Source organism: Pristis pectinata, chromosome 10 (assembly GCF_009764475.1).
Source record: "Pristis pectinata isolate sPriPec2 chromosome 10, sPriPec2.1.pri, whole genome shotgun sequence".
NCBI lineage: Eukaryota > Metazoa > Chordata > Chondrichthyes > Rhinopristiformes > Pristidae > Pristis > Pristis pectinata.
In genome coordinates, this window is record NC_067414.1 from 91,133,227 (window position 1) to 91,152,014 (window position 18,788).

Sequence of the window (18,788 nt, forward strand, 5' to 3'; positions counted from 1 at the left end):
GGTAGCTTTCTTCCAGCAATGATTAAACTTGTTCAAGGCAGCTCCATTCAGGAGGAAAATGAAAGAAACTGTGTCAGTGGTTGGCATGGACTCATTGGGCCAAAGGGCCTGTATCCGTGCTATATTGCTCTATGACTATGACATGCTTCACTATACAATAACATCATGGCTGATCTTTTACCTCAGCACCATTTTCCTGCACAAGCTCCATATCCCTTTGTAGATTTTGAATGTGAGGTTGACAGCTTAAAAGGAAGAAAGCAGTAGCTTGAATCATGGAGGAAAGGAGCGAAGGAGAGGAATGACAGGATGAATAAGCAAGGGGTTGCAGTCTTGATTAAGAGGGTGAGGATTTCCCACTGTGAACGTGTTTGTGGGGGGACGAGCAACCAGTAGTATGTGAGGAGTTGGTGGGAATATGGAATGTCTGAGATCAGGGACCCGTCAAATTGGGATAGAGTGGAATTGGATTGAATTCAATACTGAATCTTTGGAAAAGTGATAGTCTGGTCACACATTGATGGTCCAAACAATTAAATTTTACAAAAAAATTTAAAAATAGAAAAAAACTCAACAGTGAAGAGATCTTATATTTTCTTTAAATAAAGTTAGCTGGAGTACAGTTACTCTATCCTCAACAATGAATTCACAGACAATGCGTCTTCACCAAGGAAGCAGATTTGGAATTCCACAGCAGGTCAGTTAGCAGCAGTGGATGAGAGCAGTGAAATTTTTCCACTGGAAAACCATGTGTCCCAGTGAAAGTTAATCAGCCCGAACAATTTACTGACTTTTTTTTAAACTCCACAGGTGCTGCCTGACTCATGGAGTATTCCAACATTTTCAGTTTTCTAGCATTCACATTGTCCTGATTTCATTTTTGTTTCTTCAACAGCAGGATCCCCCTAAATGTATTTGTTTCATTTTCTTTCATAGAAGGTCTTAGTGACATGGAACCAAGGCAGGTGGATAGAGTTAAGATACAGATCTGTAATTGATTGGCAGATTAAGGAGTTTCATGTCCCCCCCTTTGTGAAGAAGTGTGTCTATGTATGGCTTGATTTACAACGATCAACCAACTACTTATTTACATATCATTGGGTCATCATAATGTTCAGTCTCAGGCATTTAGCCTTTCCTGCAACTCCTGGACCACTTTTTGCTAATATTCTAGGGTGCTTTGTATGTAGAAGAGATGACTGTAAAGTACTATAAAAATTCCAAAACCAGTGCCAGCTTCAATTTACGTTGCTGAAAACAAGCTGAAAAAAATTGAAGTCAGACTCCCTGAAGTGAACAGTCTTTCAAATCTGAGCAACTATAAAGCAATGGCTGTAGAGAAAGAAATTGTCTAGATTGTCTAGCCAGGGAGAAGTCATTGAGATCCTAGAGTCATAGAGTAATACAACATAGAAACAGGCCCTTCGGCCCAACTCGTCCATGCTGACTATGTCGCCCAACGAGCTAGTCCCACCTGCCTGCGTTTGGCCCATAGCCCTCTAAAACTCTCCTATCCATGCACTTATCTAGATGTCTTAAGTGTTGCTAATGTTCCCACCTCAACCACTATTTCTGGCAGTGCATTTCAAATATGCACCACCCATTGTGTGACGAAGCTGCCCCTGATGTCCCTTTTAAATTTCTCGCCTCTGATCTTAAACCTATGCCCTCTTGTTTTTAGCTCCACCTCCCTGGAAAAAAGACTATGTGCTTTCACCCTATGCCCCTCACGATCTTATATATCCCTATCAGGTCACCCCTCAATCTCCTAAATTCCAGGGAATAAAGTCCTAGTCTACGCAACCTCTCCCTGTAACTCAGGCCTCCAAGTCCAAGTATCTGAGTTACAGCGAGAGGTTGCATAGACTAGGGCTTTCTGGTAAATCTTTTCTACACTCTTCCTAGTTTAACAACATCTTTCCTAAAATAGGGTGACCAAAACTGTACACAATACTCCTGCTTAGAAAACCCTGTGGCACAAAGATTAAGCAAAACATGTGATGGAACAAATGGGCTTTCCCAAAGGCATAGAGGTAAGAATTGAAGCTAAGTTGCTATGCAATTGCTAATGGTGACTAGCTGGAGTACACCATAAGATGTGAACATCTAGAACACTGAAACCTTAGAACTCACCAATCCAGGACAGAATCTTTGTCCACTGCAATGAATTCCATTTTGTATACCACCTTTAAAGTAATAACTGAAAGGCTCTTTAAGAAGCATTACCGAACAAATGTTATACTGAACCAGATAAAGCTATACTAGAGCAGATGATCAGAAACTTGGTGATAAAGGCAAGGGCAGGATAGGCGGAGAAGCAGCAAGAGAACTCCAGATCTTAAGGCTACAAAAGGAACTATTAAATTCCAAGAGGATATGGTCAAAATTGGAGGAAAAGACATATCACTGGGCTGGAGGAGAGACAGAGAGAGGCAAGCCCATGGAGTGATTTGAAGAAACATGCTGAGAATTTTTAAATCATGGCACTGCTAGACCAGCAGCCATTGTAGGGAATGAGCAAAGGGATGATGAGAGAAAAGGACTCAGAGTTGGAGTAAAAGCAATAGAACTGTAGAATAAGAGTTCACAGTGAGAGGTCAGTGAGGACTACAGTGAGGTAGTCAAATCTTCTGGTAACAAAAAGACTTGTTTGAGGGTTTTGGCAGCAGGAGAGGCAGGGGCAAAGATAGACAATGATAAGAAGGTGGAAGTAAGTGATTAGCTTGGAGGCTTACGGAGAAGGTTGTGATTTGCTCAGCCGAGGACAACAGCCAGTGAGAAATACTGGGTGTCAGATAAAGTGCGATAAATCAGAAGCAGTGAATGGATCAGGAGGTGGTGGTGGTGTGGTATAATGATTTTAGTCAGAGGCATAGAACCTATTATTGTCCCTTATCATATCACTGAACGGCCATACGTAAACGAGAAATAGAAGTGTTCCAAGAAAAGATCCTTGAGGAATCCAGCAGAAACCCTGGGTAATGGGAAGAGAAGCAACTGGAGGAGATTCCAGTTATAAGTGAATAACTAGATTAAGGCTGTCCCCTCAGTTGGATGTTGGACAAAATGCATTTAAGAAGAGTTTTATTGCCAACCAGGTCAAAGGCTGCAGAGAGATAAGGAGAGGAAGTTTACCACAGTTGCATAGATTTGTGATTTAATAACGGCAGGAATACCTGATTAAGGGGGTTCCAACAAGGAGTTGTGCAAATCACAGCCACTGATTTTGAAGACATCAGGATTTTCAAAAACATTGTTTTCTCTGTGGTGTGAATTCTGCTAGTAGCAGTACAGCACTTCATGACAACACTGTATTGCTGTAGGATCCAACAAGGCAAGAAGGCAAACCTTCAATTGCGACTTATATATAGTGACATAGTTCACAACAATGAGTAAGTGTTGCAAGTTTAAAACTTTTCCTCAGGTTATTGTTAAATAGTGAATTCTCTTAGCACAGTTCTCTCAGGTTCTGACTGGTGAAGGAGTTAAGAGGAAAAAAAACTGTCAGGAGTTTTGAGGATAGAAATTAAATTAGGTTATTACAGTTTACTCAAACTGGAAAAAATTGGTACGACAATTCTCAATGGTAAATGCTGACATAAACGCATGACTAAAAATAGGGCAATAAATAAGCTTTCTAGTAATTGAGCATGATTATTTTAAAATCTATGAACAAATATCATTAAGTAAAACAGAAGATGCTGGAAATACTGAACAGGCCACGTCACAGCTCAGGAGAGAGAAAAACCATTAATGTGAACTTTTCATAAGAACCAAAGGACCATTAACCCACACCTCTGTTTTTTGCTGATGGACTGATGAAAGGTTATTGACCTGAAACACCAACTCTACTCTCTTCACAGATGCTGTCTGGCCTGCTGAGTATCGCCAGTATTTTCAACTTTATTTCCACATGTGCAGTTTTTTTTGCTTTTCTTTAACACAGGGAAAACCATTTGGTCTCTTGAGCCTGCAATTAGGTCATGGCTAATTGTTACCAATCCCAATTACATCTATACTCCTTGATACCCTTTAGTGGTTCAAGGGGGGTTCTGGACAATAAGTAAGTAAAATCCAGAGAGAACAATAGCATAACTGTGTCAGCCAATAATGAATTTGGAGCTGAGAATGGGATCTGTGATACAATAAACATACCCTTTATCACCACTTCTCTGCAACTTAAAACAATTTTGCTTATTAAATTTTCCTAGTTCTGAGGGAACATCGACATGAAAAGATAACTGTTTCCATCTCCACAGATAGAGCCTCACCTGCCACTGCCAGCATTTTCTGTCCCTGTATAGCAAACCAAGTCTACTTAGTGATGGTTAATATTGCCAAACCAACCACTTTCTCCAGCACAGTGCAATGAGTGAAGGATTGTTACATAGTGCAAACTAATCGGTCATTTACGGCAGTGCAGGCACCAGCTATGATTAACAGAGAGAATTACCTAATGTGGGTAAAATGACTAGCAGCCTTAAAAATTAGTTGAAAAATAAGAAGTAATTGCTTTTTTTTAAAAAAAAGTATTGGAGGAACAATATGGGAAACTAGTTGTATGAATTTATAGAACTAGGCAGTACCAACATACTGAATTAAATGAGGATAATATCAACAGAATTACACACTGAAAATAAAGGAGATAACAGCTGCATCTTTTCCCTGCTCTCATATTCTCTTCTCAGTCTCGGACTTTAGAGAAGCGAGGTTCCATTGGCACGGACAACTCCAGTCTTGCCATTCTTCAAGTACTAAATTAGGCAGCAAGTGGTATGAAGCAAAACGAAATGCAGTTCAAAACTGATGACCATGCACTTGCAATTTAAAGTGGGATGAACGACTGCATCCAGGGTCATAAGGCCACAGATTTCAGGAAACCACTCTCTTGGCAATTTATGTTCACTAATATCAGCAAGATATCTCCTTCAAACTCACCATTATCCTGGCTGGGATTTTTTGATGAATCATTGGAATGAGACAGCTCTGGTTCCTGTTCCAGCTCTTCTTCCTGAGACTTAACATCAGGCTTATTCTTTTCTGCGGCTGCTTCCTCCTCATCCTCCTCCTCCTCCTCCTCCTCTGCTTGACTTTCCTTCATGTTAAATAAGCTACTGGGTGGTTCAGGGCGTTTAGGTGGCAATCCCTGAATGGGAAGGAAAAATATGTTTTATTTAGAAGACTTTTCTTTTGGAATAAAAGAATTTTTCCATTAGATCCCCGTATAATGCCATCAAATGTCTACTTACTAACTGTCTCAATTTCTAATCAAAAATGTTTTTGTTGCTTATTGGACCTATTAATATTACATTGGTATGGCAACTGCTCTGCCTGTGACTGCAAGAAACTGCCAAGATTTGTGGACATTGTTCAGCACGTCACGGAAACCAGCTTCCGCTCCATGGACTCTGACTCACTTCTCGCTGCCTCAGTAAAGCAGCCAACATAATCAAAGATCCCACCTACCCTGGACACTCTCTATTGTCTCCCCCTCCCACTGGGCAGAAGATACAAAAGCCTAAGAGCACGTGCCACCAGGCTCAAGGATAGCTTCTATCCCGCTGTTATAAGACTATTGAACCATCCTCTGGTACAATAAGATGGACTCTTGACCTTACAATCTACCTCGTTATGGCCTTGCACCTTATTGTCTGCCTGCACTGCTCTTTCTCTGTAACTGTAACACTATATTCTGTATTGTTATTGTTTTCCCTTGTACTACCTCAATGCATGTTGTAATGATGATCCGTATGGATGGCACACAAGTTTTTCACTGTACCTTAGCACATGTGACAATAAACCAATTCACCAATAATTCAATGTCCTTTCCTAGTAACTTACTTCACAACTTCTGGGTGACCTTGCACTTTTTTTAAACCTCCTAGCATTTGAAATGTTTTAAAATCAGCAACACCATCTTGCAATCATATACAAAATTAAGTGAAAATAAAAGTAAATGGAAAGCTAAAATAAAAGTAAATGGAAAGCTGTAATAAAACAGATGTATTTTAATAAAGTCTTTTAAACAGGAATGGGGGAAAAGAAGATTCCAGTAAGTTTGAAAGACAAATTCTACGGTACGCTGACTATTCTGACGTTATGTAAAGTGCAGAAACCAAAATGGAAAGATTCAAACAGGGAATAAATGAATACTGGATCTGAGACAACAACATTCAGAGATACCGGAAAGGACAAATTTGGCAATTATTCTAGAAGAATTTTGCAAATTTTTTTAAAATCTGTTTGAAACTTTTACGTAACCTTTAAGCCCCCTCTTATCCAAGGAAAGAGCATGCAGAAGTGGGCACTGGAGACTCTGCAGAGGAGATTCACCAGGATGTTGCCTGGATTGGAGGACATTGGTTATGGGGAGAGACCAGATAGGCTGGGCTGGTTTTCCTTTGAGCAAAGCAGGTGGAGGGGTGACCTGGTGGAGGTTTATGAAATTATGAAAGGCACAGACAGGGTAAATAGTCAGAATCTTTTTCTGAGGGGTAAGTTTTGTACACAGAGAATGGTTGATATCTGGACCTCAATGCCAGGGGAGGTGGTGGTGGAATCAAATACAATCACAGGCACAAAGGCAAGGCATAGAAGGATACAGGCCTAATACAGGAAAATATGGCATAAATAGGGTCTGTGAGGGGGTTTTCCCAGGGAAAGGGAACTAAAAACATAGGGCATAGGTTTAAGGAGAAAGGTGAAAGACTTAAAAGGGACCTGAGGGACAACTTCTTCACGCAGAGGGTAATAGGTATATTGGAGAACATGGTTGAGCTAGGTACATTTGGGTAAGTACATGGATAGGAAAAGTTTGGACGGACAAGGACCAAACATGGGCAAATGGCACTAGCTTGGTGGGCACCATGTGCCAAGTTGGGCCAAAGGGCCTGCTTCCATGCTATATGGCTCTGTGACTCCCAATGGCATTAGTGCAGATGGGCGTAAAAGGTCGGCATGGACATGGTGGAAGCACCCGTTTCTGTACTTTATGACTCGATGAAAGTGCAGTAAGTGGTGAGCAATTGTAACACCTCATTCAGGGAGGTGCAAAGAGTGAACATTTTTATCAGGCAGCTCCAGCAGCAGTCAAGTAGGATATTATATTTGCAAATGGTCCGACTGACATCAGCACGATCCAACAGTATCCACCTGTTGTTAGCTTAATCATGCAAGGAAAGAGCAGAAACTTCCGATTTGATTGTCAAGATCAGGCGAGGACAACTTAATGGTCAAGGTGAAAATGCTGACAATGTGAAAAATTGCCTAGGTTGAAAGCAGGACAGAATCACTCCTGCTAACTAATCAGTCTATTCTCAATCACTGGCAAAACAATGGAAGGTGTTGTGAACAGCTCTATTAACCAGCACTTACTCATCAATAACCTGCTTTTGATGCCCAGTTTGGGTTTCACCAGGCTTATTTGGCTCCCAACCTCATCACTGCCTTAGTTCAAACATGGGTTCAAGAGCCGAATTCCAGAGGTGAAGTGAGAAAGTCCATCCTTGACATCGGGGCAGTATTTGACTGAGTGTGGCATCAAGGAGTTCTGGTAAACTGAAGTCAATAGGCAAAAGAAAAAGACTCCAATGGATGGAGTCATATATCGTACCAAGAATGATGTTTGTGGTTATTGGAAGTCAATGATCTCAGTCCCAGGACACAATGCAGGGTTCTTCAGGCCCTATATCCAAATAATTTACAGCTGTTTTACTAGTGACTTTTTTTCATCATAAGATCGGAAATGAGGATGTTTGCTGATGGTTGCACAATCCTATGCAATTCACAATTCCTCACCAAATGAAGCAGGCAGCAATGCCAAGACAATATTTAGGCAATGGGCTGATAGAGGGTAAATAACGCACACAACAAGTGTACGCAATGACCATCTCCAACAAGAGCGAGTCTAACTACCCATCATTAATCGTCAATGGCATTACTATCACCTAGTTCCTCTATCATTAAAACCTGAGGAGCACCAATGACCAGAAACTCAACTGGACCGGCCACATAAATACTGTGGCCATAGAGCACGTCAAAGGGGTTGGATATCCTGTGGTGACTGACTCACTCCCTGAAACTTCAAAGCTTTTCCACTATCTACATCAGAATCATCATGGAATACTCTTCACTTGCTTGGATAAATACAGATACAACAATAGTCAGGGCTTGATACCACCCAAAGCAAAGCAGCTTGATTGTTTGGTACCCCATCCCCCCACCACTGGTGCCCCATGGCTGTAGTGTTTACCAACTACAAAACACATTGCAGTTCCTCATCTAGGTTTTTGTTACAGTGACTTCCAAACCCATGACTTCTACGACCTACAGGTTTAACTCCAGGTTACACACAATCCTGATTTGGAAATATATCACTGTTCCTTCACCATGGTCAAATTGAAATCCTGGAACTTCCTACCTAAAAAACAACGTGGGAGCAACTTCAGCGTAAGGACTGCAGTGGTTCAAGTGGTGGCTCACCACCACCTTAACTGCACTTGGGAAGAGGCAATAAATGCTGGCCTCACCAGCAATGCCCAGATCCCAAAAGATGAATAACATAAACAAGGATAGGCCCACCATTTCCCAGGTTTAGAGACAGAAAATTATTAATCCAAATTTTAAGACATTTCAGGCAAAATAATAGGTACATTATTAAAAATGCTCTCCAATTCAAGTCTTGCCTTCCACATTTATCCCACTCAATCCCACAGTGCTCCAGTCTTAAATGAACCTAGACATCGAATTCTCTGGATATATCAGTGACTAATTCCCAGGATAGTTCTTATGTCCCAAGTGTTTAATGCTGGCACTGATAGCAAAAAATAGAGAAAGACAATGCACACTGCTGTAATAACTGTCATCACCTTAAGCAGCACCACGTTAATTTACTCAATCAAGATCTGGTGATATGCGCATTCTCATGAGCAGCTTGGCACATGTTGAGTTCCTAATTTTGGCTGCCTCACCAAAGACACTATAGCAGAATGATGTCACCTTTAAAAATACTAATCCTCTCACCGCAGGCCTAACCTACTGCATGTCCCAGACTTAACCAGCCCAGGACAAGCCAAGTGACAGATTCCGGTGCCTCTGTATCTGGACTCTGAGGAGTTTAATGGTGCAGCCTGATTGTGCTGGGATTTCCTGGATAGCCCACCTGTATTCTTATGCCAGCTAAACCTGGCAGGGGATCAGAATTCCCATTCATTTATAAAGGGATTCCCAATCTGGAAATCAGGGTAAATTCAGATCTGAGGGGCAAGTTTTTCCACACAGAGAGTGGTGGTTATATGGCATCAGCTGCCACAGGAGGTGGTAAAGGCAGATACAATACAATGCTTAAAGGACATTTGGAAAGGTACTTGGATAGAGGGGGATACAGGTTAATGCAGGCAAATGGGATTAGCATGGTTGGGCATCATGGTCGGCATGAACGAGTTGGGCTGAAGGGCCTGTTTCTGTTCTGTACAGCTACATGACTCTTATTTTACCTCATTTGATTTTTAAAAACATTATTTGTGTTCTAAATAGTTAGTCATACAAAGCAATTGCAATATCTTTTAAGTATCTCTGCCTTCTGAAGCATGCAAGTATGTTTGGGAGTCTCAGAGATGTTGGCAGATGATCTCTGTTGTGGCCAGGACCACAGATGCACCCCACCATATCCTGGTGTCCAAGTTGGAGGATCAACAGACCAAGGGCAATTAGATGCAGTCATCCATACCAGGATAGCGTAGGCATGTGGAGGGCATGGGAGAGATGGGAGGGTGAGGAGGGGAATTGTCCGGCAGTAGGCCAAATCTAACACTGTTTAACTCCACAGAACTCGCATTGTCTGCTGAGTTGAAGGCAGCTTCGTCTTCTGATCTGTAAGCATTTTAAGGTTACTTTCTTATAAGCTTAAGCCCTGCTAAAATTACGCAATTGATAACAATTAATTAAGAAGATACACATTCACCATTGCAAATTACCAACCAACTTTTAAAATCTGCAATACCAACACAGTCAGCTGTTGCCACCTTATATCAAAGTGAAGAAAGCCAATCCCTTTGGAGCTTATGATGAAAAACAATAGTCTGAAACCCAATTAAAATAAAATGAGCAAATGCCCACATATATATATGACAGCAAGTCAGCTGCAGAGGAAAGATACCTTTAATTTGCCTTGATGAGCTTTAATCCGAACTTTATAAGTGTACCTCTTGCTGCTTCAGCATTGCACTTCTGTCTCCCACTGTCATGACATCTGTGCATTAAGGGCCAATTTGTTTCAAATCACATGTAGCTGTACTTAGTCTGGGGAAGGTTACTTTACCAAAGACCTTTTAGAAGGAGCAGAAATGTGAGGGATTTGTCGCATCAGCTTGAACTGCATCAAAACCAGTTTACAGAGATGATAGGCAAGTCTGCTGAGTGTAGTTTAAACGGTCACGTCAGGAAACAGATGGCTGAACTAAGGTATAGCCTTTGGCCTTCCAAATTTCATTCTGAGATGAGAGTAAAAAAAGAAAAACAAACCGCTGGAGGAACTCAGTGGGTCAGGCAGTGTCTCTGGAGGGAAACGGACAGTCGACGTTCTGGCCCGAAATGTCGACTGTCCGTTTCCCTCCGCAGATGATGCCTGACCTGCTGATTTCCTCCAATGATTTGTTGCTTTGCTCCAGATGCTCCAGCATCTGCAGTCTCTTGTATCTCCATTCTGAAACAAAATGGACAAACTTGGGGAGGTGCTACTTTGTGGACGGGGTGGTGATACAGTATAAAAGACCAGCCACGATATCCCTAAGGAACCCTTTCCTTCTAGTTTGGGAGAGATTAGATCAAATTCACTTTTAAATATCCATGCTCCTGCGGGGTCGGAACTTTAAATAATAATAGTGAAAAGTGTGAGAACAGCATGTGGTGAACCATTGTCTATTTTTTGTCTCCCACTTTAAGACTGAAATCCTCTGGGGTTTTCATGACACATCAGACCCCTACCACTTAAAAGAAGCTCCTCCAGTCACGATCCTTCTGTAGATCAAAATTTGGCACTCACCTGTAAAGCATACGGCTTACCTTTTGTACTCAGTAGGTCTGAGTGCCGCAGCAGCTACTAAAATTAAATTTGACATTCAGCAACTGATGTCTGTGTAAGCATTTTGGGAGCTAGCACTTAAATTAGAATCTGCTGAAATCTTTAGAACCTCTCTCTTTGGAAAAGCGAAGTACGAGGCCAGATTTATTTAAGGGATATAAAATTAAGAGCGACAGATGTCAACAACAAGGGGTCATACAGTTAAAGGAATTAGAATAAGAGGAGAATTTTTCTCATCCAGATGGTGGTGCAAATTTGTAACTCATTACCGAAAGCATGATAACAGCACAACCAACTGCATCAAAAAAAATCTGTACAAACATGTGTACTGTTGTAACCTGCAAGACTTAGAAAGAGGGATCAACTGGTTAGCTGTTTATTGGCTGGCACAGATACAACTGAACAAATGGCCATCTTCTGTGCTGCAAATTTCTATAACTCTATGAAATTCTAATTCAAAAATGCCCTGCACTCAGCTTAATTAAATGAGTTTAGGGAAAGAGCAGTTGACAGTCATCTCCAGTCAGGAGGGGGTGGTGCACTGAGGTGCCATATTTCACATGGGACTTTAAGCAGAGTCCATCTGTCTTCTCTGGTGCTTGTGGCTGGTTTCATGGTGCTATTGAAGAAGGGGAGATGAGCCTTTCAACTCTTGTGCCTCGAAAAAGAAAGCTTTTGAGATCTTGTTTTGTACAAAGCAGATGCCTCATTTTCTACACTAAAAGTAACTAGACTCCAGATGTATTCCACTAGCTGCAAAGTGCTTTATGTTGTGTTCTGAGGTACGAAGGGCTCTACATAATTGCAAGCCTTTCTTTTTATCCAGATAATTTTCCTCAAGGCTCTTTGAAATTACACTATAGCAATATCCAAGTACATTATGTTAGTGCAGGCTGGGATTTAAAGCCTGATTGCCTAAGAATCCAAATCCTTAGCTGTTGCTCTTTTTTTTAAAGATCAGTTGGAGTCTTAATTTATTTATTTTAGAATTGCCTAAAAACATGCATTGACAATCCAGAAAAAAATATATTTGAATTTTACACTGATTTAGAAAGATATAAAAATGTAAATTCTTCTTCAAGTGTTTTGAACATAGTGTTATTCTTTAGAGCTATAATGTACAGCCCATTAAATTCATGGTGCAAAATATGCTCTCAGACAATGAGGTTAGAGGTTCTGTGAATGAACATTCTTTTCTTACACAAATTGCATTCTTGCACAGGAACGCAAGAGGCTGCAGAGAGTGGTGGACTCGGCCAGTTCCATCCCAGGTACAGCTCTCTCACCACTGAGGACATCTACAAGAAGTGATGTCTCAGGAAGGCGGCATCCATCACCAGGGACCCCCACCATCCGGGCCAGGCCCTCTTCTCGATGCAGCATCAGGTGGAAGGGAGGTACAGGAGACCCACACCGCAAGGTTCAACAAACAGCTTCTTCCCCACTGCCGTCAGGTTCTTGAGCCGACCTGAAAAACCTTCACACTACCTCGGACTTATTTTTTTTCTCTTTCTCAATCAATCTTGCACTTGTGTCGTTATGTTTATTTTGTTGTTTATATTGCACATGTATAAGTTATGTATACTTCATGCTAATTTAAATTTATGTTAACTTATGTTTGTCCTCATCTTGTAATGTACTGTGCTGCTGCTGCAAAAAACTAATTTTCATGCTATTTGTACCCTGTGTATGTCTGCCTATGGCAACAGGTAAACTTGAACTTGAACAAATGTTTGAAAACAGTTGTTGAGGTGCTTGTGTTTTGGGGGTGGGGGGTGGGGCAGGTGGGGAAGCACTCACTTTGAGACACGACGTCCTCAGCAGTTAAGCTTTTGGGTCAAAGGCTGCCCTGACTAACGACACAAGGCACAATCACCCTGGTTACTAAAGAACACGGGTGCTTCATGGAAAATGACTTCACTCAGGAATGATAGAGATGATTGATGCAAGAAGTGCAATAGCTAGGTGTCCTTCTTAAGCAGACACTGAGTAACATTGTTAGGGAAGATTATGATAAGCTCTACACCAGCACCATCATCAGTTACCTTCAGGAACAATGGCAAAATTAAAACAGGACATCTGTATAAAGCAAAGGGTACATGAAGAAAGGCGTTAGGTACCAGCTTTCATATCTTTAGGATGCACCATGAAGTTTTACAGCTAATGAAGTACTTTTTGAAGTGCATTGTAGGAATTGTGGAATTATGCACAGCAAGCTCCCACAAACAGCAAGGAAGTAATTTCTAAATTGTTTTTAGTGATATCGCAAAAGCATTATATATTGACCAGGACATCTGAGAGAACTCCTCTACTCTTTGTTGAAATATAATGGATGTGCTTACAGTGCCATTCACAGCCAGAACATGCTCCTTTCTAGCTTGTATACTATGACAGTTTCTTTAAAATTTGTAGCGCTCCATCTGTAAAAAAGTAGGGAAATTAAGGAAATGCGCCAAGAGCAGGGGCTCTGGAGAAGATTATCTGCTATTTTGGGAAAATAAGCAAAATAACAGCGCTGTTTTCAAAACAGTCATTGTTAAATGGAGCAACCTACAGACAAGTAATATCGAATTCTAAATTAGAATGTATAAATCAGAGCTGTCTCAATTAATAACATAGAACAGTGCAGCACTGTACGGGCCCTTCGGCCCACGATGTTGTGCCAACCAATATAAACCTACTCCATGATCAATCTAACCCTTCCCTCCTATACAGCCCATAACCCTCCATTTTTCTTACATCCATGTGCCTATCTAAGAGTCTTTTAAATGTCCCTATTGTATCAGCCGCCACCACCACCCCCGGCAGTGCATTCCAGGCAGCCACCACTCTATGTGTAAAAAACCTACCTGACATCTCTGCTAAACTTTCCTCCACTCACCTTAAATGAGTGTCCTCTGGTATTGGCCATTGCCTTCTTGGGGAAAAGGTGCTGGCTGTCCACTCTATCTATGCCCCTCATAACCTTATACATTTCTATCAAGTCACCTCTCATGCTCCGTCGCTCCCAAGAGAAAAGCCCTACCTAGCTCAACCTTTCCTCATAAGACATGTCCTCTAATCCAGGCAGCATCCTGGTAAATCTCCTCTGCACCCTCTCTAAAACTTCTACATCCTTCCGATAATGAGGTGACCAGAACTGAACACAATACTCCAATTGTGGTCTAACCAGAGTTCTATACAACTGCAACATCACCTCGTGGCTCTTGAACTCAGTCCCCCGACTAATGAAGGCCAGCACACCTTATGCCTTCTTAACAACCCTATCAACTTGCTCGTCAACTTTGAGGGATCTACGGACTTGGACCCCAAGATCCCTCTGTTCCTCCACACTGTTAAGAATCCTTGTACTCTGCCTTCAGCTTCGTCCTTCCAGAGTGTATCACTTCATTTTTTCAGATTGAACTCCATCTGCCATTTGTCTGCCCAACTCTGCGTCCTGTCTATATCTCGTGGTAACCTACGACAACCTTCCACACTATCCACAAACCTCCAACCTTCGTGTCATCAGCAGACTTACTAACTCACCCCTCTACTTCCGCATCCAATTCATTTATACAAATCACAAAGAGCAAGGGTCCCAGAAGAGATCCCTGTGGAACACCACTAGTCACCATCCTCCAGGCAGAATAAGCTTCATCTACTACCACCCTCTGCCTTCTGTGGGCAAGCCAATTCCAAATCCATGCAGCCAAGTTTCCATGGATCCCATGCCTTATTACTTTCTGGACGAGCCTACCATGGGGAACCTTGTCAAATGCCTTCCTAAAATCCATATACACCACATCCACAGCTCTACTTTCATCAATTTGTTTGGTCACCTCCTTGAAAAACTCAATTAGGCTCCTGAGGCATGACCTGCCTCTCACAAAGCTGTAGTGACTACCCCAATAAGACTATGCTTCTCCAAATGCTTGTAAATCCTGTCCCTAAGAATCCTCTCCAATAGTTTGCCCACCACTGACGTAAGGCTCACTGGTCTATAATTTCCAGGATTATCCCTATTACCTTTCTTAAACAAGGGAACAACATTTGCCATCCTATAATCCTCTGGTACTGCTCCTGTGGCCAGGGAGGACGCAGAGATCATTGTCAACGCCCCAGCAATCTCTTCCCTTGCTTCCCGTAGTAACTTGCGGCATATTCCGTCCGGCCCCGGGGACTTATCTATCCTAATGTTTTTCAGAAGCTCCAACACTACCTCTTTCTGAACCTCGACATGCTCCAGCATATTAGCCTGTTCTATGCTGACCTCACATTCGTCCAAGTCCCACTCCCTGGTGAACAATGAAGCAAAGTATTCATTAAGGACCTCCCCTACCTCCTCCACCTCCAGGCACGTTTCCCCCTTTATCCCCGAGTGGTGCTACCCTCATCCTCCTGTTCTTCACGTATGTGTAGAATGCCTTGGGATTTTCCTTAATCCTATTTGCCTTCTCATATCCCCTTCTAGCTCTCCTAAGTCCCTTCTTAAGCTCTTTCCTGGCTACCTTATAACTCTCAAGAGCATTGCCTGATTTTTGCTTCCTAAATCTTAAGTATGCTTCCTTCTTCCTCCTGACTAATGTTCCACCTCTCGTCAACCATGGTTCCTTCACCCTACTGACCTTTCCTTGTCTCAGTGGGACAAGCCCATCCAGAACCCCATGCAAGTAGTCCCGAAACAACCACATTTCTGCTGTGCATTTCCCTGTGAACATCTGCTCCCAATTTACGCTCCCAAGTTCCTGCCTAACACCATCGTAATTGGCCCTCCCTCAATTAAATACCTTCTCATATCATCTGCTCCTACCCTTGTCCATGGCTATGCTAAAGGTCAGGGAGTTGTGGTCACTATCTCCGAAATGTTCGCCCACTGAGAGGTCTGTCACCTGACCAGGTTCATTGTCTGGTACTAGATCCAATATGACCTCTCCTCTCGTGGGTCTCTCCACATTGTGTGTCAGGAATCCTTCCGGGACACACCTAACAAATTCTGCCCCATCTAAACCTTTTGCACTAAGGAGGTGCCAATCAATGTCAGGGAAGTTGAAGTCTCCCATGACAACAATCCTGTTATTTTTTGCACCTTTCCAAAATCTGCCTACTTATCTGCTTCTCAGTGTCCCAGTGGCTGTTGGGGGGGGGGGGGGGGGGGGTTGGAATGTAATAGAATACTCCCATTAGAATGAATGCTCCCTTCCTGTTTCTGACTTCCCCACACTGACTCAGTAGACGATCCCTCCATGACATTCTTTCTGCAGCTGCGATACAATCCCTGATTAACACTGCAACTTCCCCACCACTCTTTTATCTCTGCTCCTATCCCTTTTGAATCATCTAAACCCCAGAACATCAAGCAGCCAATCCTGCCCTTGTGACAGCCAAGTCTCTGTATCTTAAATGCATACAATGCATCACTTTAAAATTAAATACCATTAAATCAGCAATACAGGGAGAACAAGCCCCTAGGGTCAGGCTAGAAGGTTGCTGCTATTCCCAGCCACCACCTCTTGCACCAGCTTGGCCTTCAGTACCACAGACCTCTTTCCCTTTCCTTCTTGCTGTTAACTCCCAGCATTGATTTTAGAACATAGAACACAGAGTAGTACAGCACTGGACAGGCCATTCGGCCCACAATGCTATGCCGATCTTGATGAATGATTTTGGAGCACAAAACAGATTAGGAAGAGTTCTGATGAATGGTCATATCCCAGTTTCTGTTTCCTCATAAGCTGCCTAATATCCTGAGTATTCTTTTAAATTTCAGATTTCCAAAGGATTTAGCTTTTGAAGAAACAGCTTTATACTTGCCTGAACCTTAGACACAACGTGATATGACCTGGCTAACCTCCACATTATTTTTTTGTGTCAGAACTAAAAAGTAGATTTACTCACTGTAGTTGAAGAGTGAACGGAGTGCAAATGTTCTGTGCTCGATTCCAATGTGGTATTTTAAGAGGTCTCTAATTAAGGTCTGGCACTGCTGTGGTGGGCATTTTAAAACACACATACAAAATCTCGCAAGCAGGCAGCCCACACAAACACCCACTTCTTTGGCCGTTTATAGAAAAAAGAATCTGCATTAACATAAGCTCTGTCTCTAGTCCCCCAAGGCAGTAGGTTGTGAAGGAGAGAAAAAAAAATCATTTTTAAAAACAAAATATATACATTGAAGTACAGTCAAAGCTTTGATTCACCTAACCAAGATCAAACATGCTAAATCCTGTAGTCTTGCTGGGAATATCTAGCTAACCATTCATCTACAGCAAAAAGAGAGACTAATTAGTAGCCATAGCAAGATCCCAATAGCGTCTATCAGCACACACCGACAACAACGTATCTTAGCCTGTGGCTTTGTGCTTTCTTCAGTCTCATAAGTAATTCAAAGCTCTGCAGCTAAAAAAAAAATCATTATTGCACCCAAGGTTTACTACCTCTTTTATCCATAAATAATTCAGATGATAGATTTTTGTGTTAAATAATCAAACCTCTTGTCACGCTGCATAAATATCTCACTTTACAACCGGGGAGCCCACGGGGATTTTTAAATTCTTAAAACATATAGCGATCCAATTTATTTTTGCAAGACGCTCGTTTCTAAAAATCACTAGGGGTGTGGAGAGTGGATGGAGGCGGAAAAACTAAACACTCTTTGAAAGTAAGCTAGCGGAGAAGACAATATAGGAAGGTTTGCTGAAGGAACCCTATTTTCAGAGAGCAGGGATGTCTTGTTGGTGTTAAAATAAAAAATAAAAATAAATCCACTTGCTCTTACAACCGAAACATAGTTTACAATTTTTGTTGAGCAAGACTACATTCTTGTTTGGCAATGGTACTGGGTAAGAAGGTAAGAGCAGGTATGTGGAACTGAGGTATAGATCAGCCATGATCACACTGAATGACAGAACAGGCTCACAGGGTTGAATGGACCACTCTTGTCCCATCCAATTCAGCTGAGATGTGTTTTACAACGTCTTGTGTGGAGCATGAATAACAATCTAGATCTGTAGGACTGAATGGTCTGTTTCTGCTGAAGCAACACATTAGCTTTAGAGAGATGCTGAGCCCAGCAGGGTACGGGAGGTGAATTGACAAAGACAGGCTGCACTGAAGCATTATTGGGTTAAGGACTGAATTGCTACTAATGCTCATTACGCTCCTTCACACAGTCAGGCTCAGTAATTCTTTTAAATTGGCAAGGTCATCAGCATTCACCATCTCGACAAAATTTGAATGAAAATAGATAGAGACAGATGGAGCAGATTAACTAGTGAATCTTCCATGGCATTGCTTTGATTGCCTGGTCGTTAGAGGAGATGGTTAGGCAGTGGCAGAGGCAGAGGCAGAGTTTTCCAACTGGATAGTGGTGCAGGGCAATCTTCCTCTGCTGAAAGAATGTTCACATTGCACTTCACTTACCCCAATGGTGCCCGTCTTCAGCCTGAACTTTTTCCCTCCCTTCATTGCCCCAAACATAGGGACAGCAGTTTTCTTAGCTTTGGTCTCTGTTCCTCCAGTTTGTCCAGCAATCCTTTGAAATGAAATATTTTTAAACATCAGGCATTACATCATAGAACATAGAACAGTACACCACAGGAACACGCCCTTTGGCCCACAATGTCTGCGCCCAACGTGATGCCAAATTAAACTAAATCTCTTCTGCCTGTACATGATCCATAGCCCTCCATTCCCCGCATATTCATGTGTCTATCTAAAAGCCTCTGAA

General features: G+C 42.0%; 2 protein-coding genes across 3 annotated transcripts in view; one reads left to right on the forward strand and one right to left on the reverse strand.

Moving 5' to 3' along the window:
- Nucleotides 1-18,788, forward strand: part of si:dkey-16j16.4 (uncharacterized) — a 380,812-nt gene that overhangs the window by 172,962 nt on the left and 189,062 nt on the right. The gene's annotated exons all lie outside the window — the stretch shown is intronic.
- The window catches only part of slc4a1ap (solute carrier family 4 member 1 adaptor protein), a 109,105-nt gene that overhangs the window by 28,232 nt on the left and 62,085 nt on the right, over nucleotides 1-18,788 (reverse strand). For both annotated transcript variants that reach the window (XM_052024168.1, XM_052024169.1), the window contains 2 exons: nucleotides 18,482-18,593; nucleotides 4,939-5,146 (listed from right to left, as the gene is read on the reverse strand). In XM_052024168.1, the coding sequence (XP_051880128.1) occupies nucleotides 4,939-5,146; nucleotides 18,482-18,593 (320 nt within the window). The remainder of the gene's footprint in view (nucleotides 1-4,938; nucleotides 5,147-18,481; nucleotides 18,594-18,788) is intronic.